The 6,067-nt window shown below is 34.0% G+C and overlaps 1 protein-coding gene across 1 annotated transcript; it reads left to right on the plus strand.

The window, feature by feature from the left end:
- The first annotated feature begins 399 nt into the window (after nucleotides 1–399).
- LOC131876076 (DNA-directed RNA polymerase subunit beta-like) lies at nucleotides 400–5,434 on the plus strand. The gene is made up of 3 exons (XM_059220858.1): nucleotides 400–418; nucleotides 1,545–2,779; nucleotides 5,207–5,434. The coding sequence occupies exons 1-3, from the start codon at nucleotides 400–402 to the stop codon at nucleotides 5,432–5,434; spliced, it is 1,482 nt and encodes a 493-aa protein (XP_059076841.1).
- The last annotated feature ends 633 nt before the right edge of the window (nucleotides 5,435–6,067 follow it).

Consider the following 6,067-nt stretch of genomic DNA (forward strand, 5'->3'; position numbering starts at 1 on the left):
CATTAACAACCTTATATCTCCTTGTGTCATCCTTATCTATTCTTATCTCTCCTTATCATTCCAAACCTCCTTATCACTTCAAATACACCTTATCTCTCCATTAATCTCCTTATCACTTTGGTCCTTATCATTCCAATACCGTGCCCCCCTTATCTCTCCACTAGCGCTATCTCTTGCAAATCCATTGTGGCTCTTCGTTGGGCTGCGTTGGCAAAGCATGGTCACATCAGCACAAGGGGTGTCAGCGTACTCCATCGTGTCACTGCAAACTACAGTGATCGCACTACCCATCCATCTTTGTAGGCACATCCTATATACATCATTTGCAAATAGGACCAAGCAAAGCATGTTCAAGACAGCATGTTGTGAGTCAAACACATGATCTCCCCTCAGGCAGGCATGCAACTCAACCATTGCGGTATGGGGTCACCCCCAAATTCATTCTATTTTTAGATCATATTTGTCTTCCTTAATTGATTACTAATAGACTTTTAATTTCTTTTATTTGTTGTATTCCACCAAACTTAGTCTATCATTTTATATATTATAATTGAATTTTGTGTGTTCATATGACAAATCAGGGTGAGTATCTCTTGAACCCATTATTTTATAATAACTAAAAAATAAATGTAGTTAGAAATATCATCTATGGTCTTCCATATTACTTTCTCACTAGCATCAATAAGTTTAGAAATGATTTCTTTAAGATACCCTATATAACCTTTTTTGATTAAATAGTTCCATAGTGGTTTTCTCCATAAAGCAATATTATATAGAGTTTGGATTTTAATATGAGTTTTTTCAATTACACAAATACATGAAAAAATAATGAAATAAACCAACCATACCCTTATGAATACACTCAATATAAGATCCTTAAAAATGATAGATTCAATCTATTTTTTTATTTCTTCATGAATAGTATGCTTGTAACAATAAGGACAAAATTTCTTTAATTCCAATCGAAGAGGAGTATTGCGTCGATTTTTTCGAGTCATATATCTCGAAATACCTGGTGATTTTTTATTAACACTATCTTGAGTACAACTAGTACATTCTAAAGTAATTGTTACTCTTACATTTCCACCCTTGGCCATATAACTTACTTTGGATATTGTATCTACTTCTTTTCTTTTCAATTCGGAAAAAACAGAAGAAAGAGAAGAAAGAGAAAGGAATAGAAGTTTTTGAAGAATGATTAAAGATTTTATTACTTAATTCATTCTCGTAATAAAATCTTTAATTAAAAGTTTTCAATAGTTTACTATTTGAGGAACTTTTGGATCTATATTTTTTTTTATTATTCTAACTTCCCCCCCTTGAATTCTAAAGAGATTGAATCTAATTTATTTTCTTTATCCAAGAAGAAAAGGAAATGAATCTAAATCATTTTTTCTCTTTCGGGTTCGCGGGAGAGGAAAATGAAAGTCAAAAAAAGGGAAAAATAAGGGCATCCGGGAAAAGTTGATCCCTAAAAGAACTTATCAATTTTGGAAGAGAATCTCTACTTTCCGTTAGAAATTTTCTAAGTTGATCCCTAAAAGAACTTATCAATTTACAAAGTCCATTCTATAGGCTATCTAAGAGATCGAACGAAGAACAAATGGTTTATCTATTACCGGGAGAAGATGAATACTACCGGATAGCTACAGGAAATTCTCTGGCATTAAATCAAGGGGTTCCAGAGGAACAATTTACTCCAACTCGATTTCAACAAGAATTTTTATTTTTTGCATGGGACCAAATTCATTTCAGAAGTATTTTTCCTTCCCAATATTTTTCCGTTGGAGTTTGCCTTATTCCTTTTATCGAGCATAATGATGCGAATCGTGCTTTAATGGGTTCTAATATGCAGCGTCAAGCAGTTCCACTTGTTCAACCTGAGAAGTGTATTGTCGGAACTGGATTGGAGGGTCAAGCAGCTCTAGATTCAGGAAGTGAAGCTATAGCTAAGCAAGGGGGAAAAATAAAGTATATTGATGGTGAAAATATCACCATAACTTCATCTGTTGATCGAAACAATATAGAAATAGAATTGATTCTATATCAACGTTCTAATAGCGATACTTGTATGCATCAAAAACCCCGAGTTCGCCAAGGGGAGTATGTAAAGAGGGGACAAATTATAGCAGACAGTGCAGCTACAGCAAGGGGAGAACTTTCTTTGGGAAAAAACATCTTAGTGGCCTATATGCCATGGGAAGGATACAATTTTGAAGATGCAATACTTATTAGTGAACGTCTGGTATATCAAGACATTTTTAATTGTTTCCAAATCGTAAGATACGAAATTGGAATTTATTTTACGAACCAGGGCCCTGAAGTAATAACTAGAGAAATACCTCATTTAGATGCTTACTTACTTCGTCATCGGGACGAAAACGGCCTTGTAATGATAGGATCTTGGATGGAAACAGGTGATGTATTAGTAGGTAAATTGATACTGGAAGCAGAAGAAGACTCACTATTAAATACTCCAGAAGGAAAATTATTACAAGCTTTATTTGATATTAAGGCACCTACTGGAAAAGAAAATTGTTTTAGAGTCCCTAAAGGTGTAAAAGGTCGAGTTATCGATGTGAGATGCTTTCAGGAGTTCGAGGAAGATGATTATCTCGGCGATATTGTAGAAAAAGTTCATGTATATATTTTACAAAAACATAAAATACAAGTAGGCGATAAAGTAGCTGGAAGGCATGGTAATAAAGGTATTATTTCAAAAATTTTGCCCAGGCATGGTCTGGATACTTTATACTTAGTGCCATTAGGTGCACCACAAGTACAAAATAGTGAATTGATCTTGACTTTAATACGTATAAATGTCAATTATAGTATAAAATTAATCATTATAATTTTGATATAATAATATGAATACAATAACACCATTCTAAATCACTTGGAGTGATATACCTAAAAACATATTTGTTTCATATAAGTATAGCCTCCAAATCTGAAGTGTTAATTTAGAAATGGTAATGGAGACGGAAGCATGTTTAGGCGAAGCTTGGGTAATGTCATGTTGATTTTATTATTATATTAGTAGTGCTAATGATATAATATTTTTAATAGGTCATAATATTCTTAATTGTAGCCAAAAATCTCATTTGCTACCAAAACATGTGGAATTCGAAACCATTATTTTGATTGTCTAAAACCACTAGTCACTTGTGGAAAATTGATTTTTGATGGAGGATAGTTGTTTATAGATTTATAATACTTTTCATAATAGACAAGGAAAACCATTGATGCACTTGACAAGCTGACATGATTAGTTGGACCTATGTGGTCAATGGATGGCCACAATGTATAATTATAGATAGGTATGAGGCATACCCTACAAGTAAAAGGTACCTTTTAGTACCATAAAACTTCATGCATGTATATTTTTTAAAAATTTATATTTAATTTTGGCAAAAATGAAAAAATCTCAATCATACTATTGCACCTTGTTGATTCCTATGTAAAAACAATACAATTTTTGTCAGACTTGTGTGAATATTGTCATTGTTGTCATTTATGTCAAACCAATTATCTGTTTTAGTGCAAATGATATATGCAGATGATATATGTAGATGATATGTGCAAATGATGTATGCGGTTTTGGTATTGTTGGAAGCAAAGTATGGGATATGATGTAGTAAGGTGTAGATGATCTACTGGAGTCATTTCCAGAAGATCTCCATCTCTGGAATCCTAAGTTATTCTTATCTTGGCCTCACTATCAGTTGTGTGTTCTAGCATCAGTTATGTCAATTGTATCTTTCATGTTTTGTAGTACAGTATATGCGGTATGCATGGTATATGTATTTTGGAGTTTGGAGTTGTTGTGCTTATGGGTCCGTATCTATGGGTCTAGTTCACCCCTATTCTATTTTGGCAATTAAGGTGTATGCATCGGTGAAATAATTTTGTAAAGGAAGTGTGTAGAGATCTTGCAAAGGCCAACTTGGTTATCATGTTTTTTTATTAAGGCTTTATTGGATAACGTGTTGTTTCAAGCAACATATTACTTGTTCTTTGTCGACATATTATCCTGGTGTGCAAGCTTTCTGGTATATATATATATATATATATATATATATATATATATATGTTGAAGCATGAATGATGGATGAGTAAGGTAGTGTGTGAGATGTAAGATGTGAAGTGGTAGATAGTGGATAAATAAGCAATTGGAGTAGAGTCAGAGTGTGGACAGCAATGTAGTCATCCTTTACCAAATCTGTTGCATGTGTTTGTGGATAGTACTACAGAGATCTTTTATCGGATCAGTTGTAAGTTTTGTGGATTATGATTTGAGCTTAATCTAGAACTGATTTCATGCATTTGGAGTTGCAACTTTCCTTAGTTCATCTATATCTGGGGGCTTTCTAGCAATGAGTCACTTTTATAATTTGGCAGTGAGCCACCCATTTTGAAAATACCATATAACTAGCTATATTATCTTGAGAGTTAACACTCTCCATGGTTTCTCCCATTTGGGTTTTTCATGTATAAAATACGGTGTTTATTTTGTGGATGTGTTTCTTGTTGATTATGGATTTTTTATTTCATGTTGACAAGCTCAATTGATAATATGGGTATACTAGAAAAGGTTAAGAAGTTGTGAAATTTTTGAAATCAATGGGAATACTGATTCACCCCCCCTCTCAGTATTTTGATCCTTTCAACCAATCCAACAATTTTATCACCAACCATGTGATTTGTATAGGACTGGGGTCAAAAATTCATTAAAGGGCATAGGGAAATTCTATTTTGAATCTAACTAGTTGACAAGTGATCTTTAACTTGTTGTGGCCTTTGGACATGATTTTTGGGTCATATTTTACATAAAAAGTGTTTAAACATTATAGCTACCTTATATATTTAGCAACCACCCAATAGTTTTATATCCTTGTCAAATTAACAACACGGATAATTTGAAGAAATTAGGAAAAAAAAATTATATTTCATAAGAACTTTAAACATAATAATGACCTTAATTTTTTTATAAAATTTTCCAGAATGAATATATAATACAAAACCAAAAAAGGGAACCTCTTCAAAATATATTACTTTTTTAATATTTTTATTATTCTCTAGGTTATAATATGATGCAAGGGAATAGGATACACAAATTTTTAAGATCATTCAAGATTTATTATGTAGATATCTTAATAAGACTAACAAAAAATAATCTCATTAGCTTTAAATAATATTTATGAAGAGAGGGAGAGGGAGGAGTGTTGCTCGGGTTCTGGGAGAAGGAGAAGATGCAGGGGAGGTGGATGAGGGAGACGATGATGGAGATGTAGATGGTATTGGTCCTAGTCTATTTGTCTCGACCCTGTTTATTTTTGGGGCTTTGGCAGTTGATGTTGCTCTCGGTGGTATATGGATGGCCTCAATTGGGTTCTTTTCCTTGATCTGGGCCAAAGTTTTTGTGCTTGGGTGAGATGATGCTACTTTGGTGTATTCCTCCACGTTTCTCTTGCTAGTGGCTTTAAGGGACTTTTCCCTTCTTTTGATATGTTTGGTGGGGTTGTCTACCTTTTTCGTGTTGCTAGGTTGTTTGTGGTTCTCCACCACTATTTTCCTAACCATGCATAGCTCCTGGGTTGTGGGCCTTGATGTTATGATGATTGCTATGGAATATGTGTTAGATTCTCTTGTTGTCTAGGTGTGTTGGAATCATTTGTGTTGTGCCCCTACTGCTTTTTTGCGTTGCTGGTCATTGGATGGGGGTTGTGACCCTATTCTGGGTCATCTCTTTTATGTGTGGGTTAGATGGAACTACTTTTGTCTCTTCCACCTTGTTCATATTTTTGGTTACTTTAAGGGCTTTATCCCATCTCTTGATGCATATTGCTAGCTTGGTTGCCTTTGTGGATATGTTTTCCACTTCCCTATTTATTCAGGACTCCTAGGATTTATTTTAGGTTGTTACGTGTCTACTTTGTGTGTCTTTGCCTATATTCTTTTGATTAATTTGGATTGTGACTAATATGTGTGGGTTGTGATTTTTGGAGCTATGATAGTTGTGGTGAAGGATGTGTTTGGTGCCCCTTCTTCTAGGGTGTGGTGGATT

This window comes from Cryptomeria japonica, chromosome 5 (genome assembly GCF_030272615.1).
Source record: "Cryptomeria japonica chromosome 5, Sugi_1.0, whole genome shotgun sequence".
NCBI classification, from domain to species: Eukaryota; Viridiplantae; Streptophyta; class Pinopsida; order Cupressales; family Cupressaceae; genus Cryptomeria; species Cryptomeria japonica.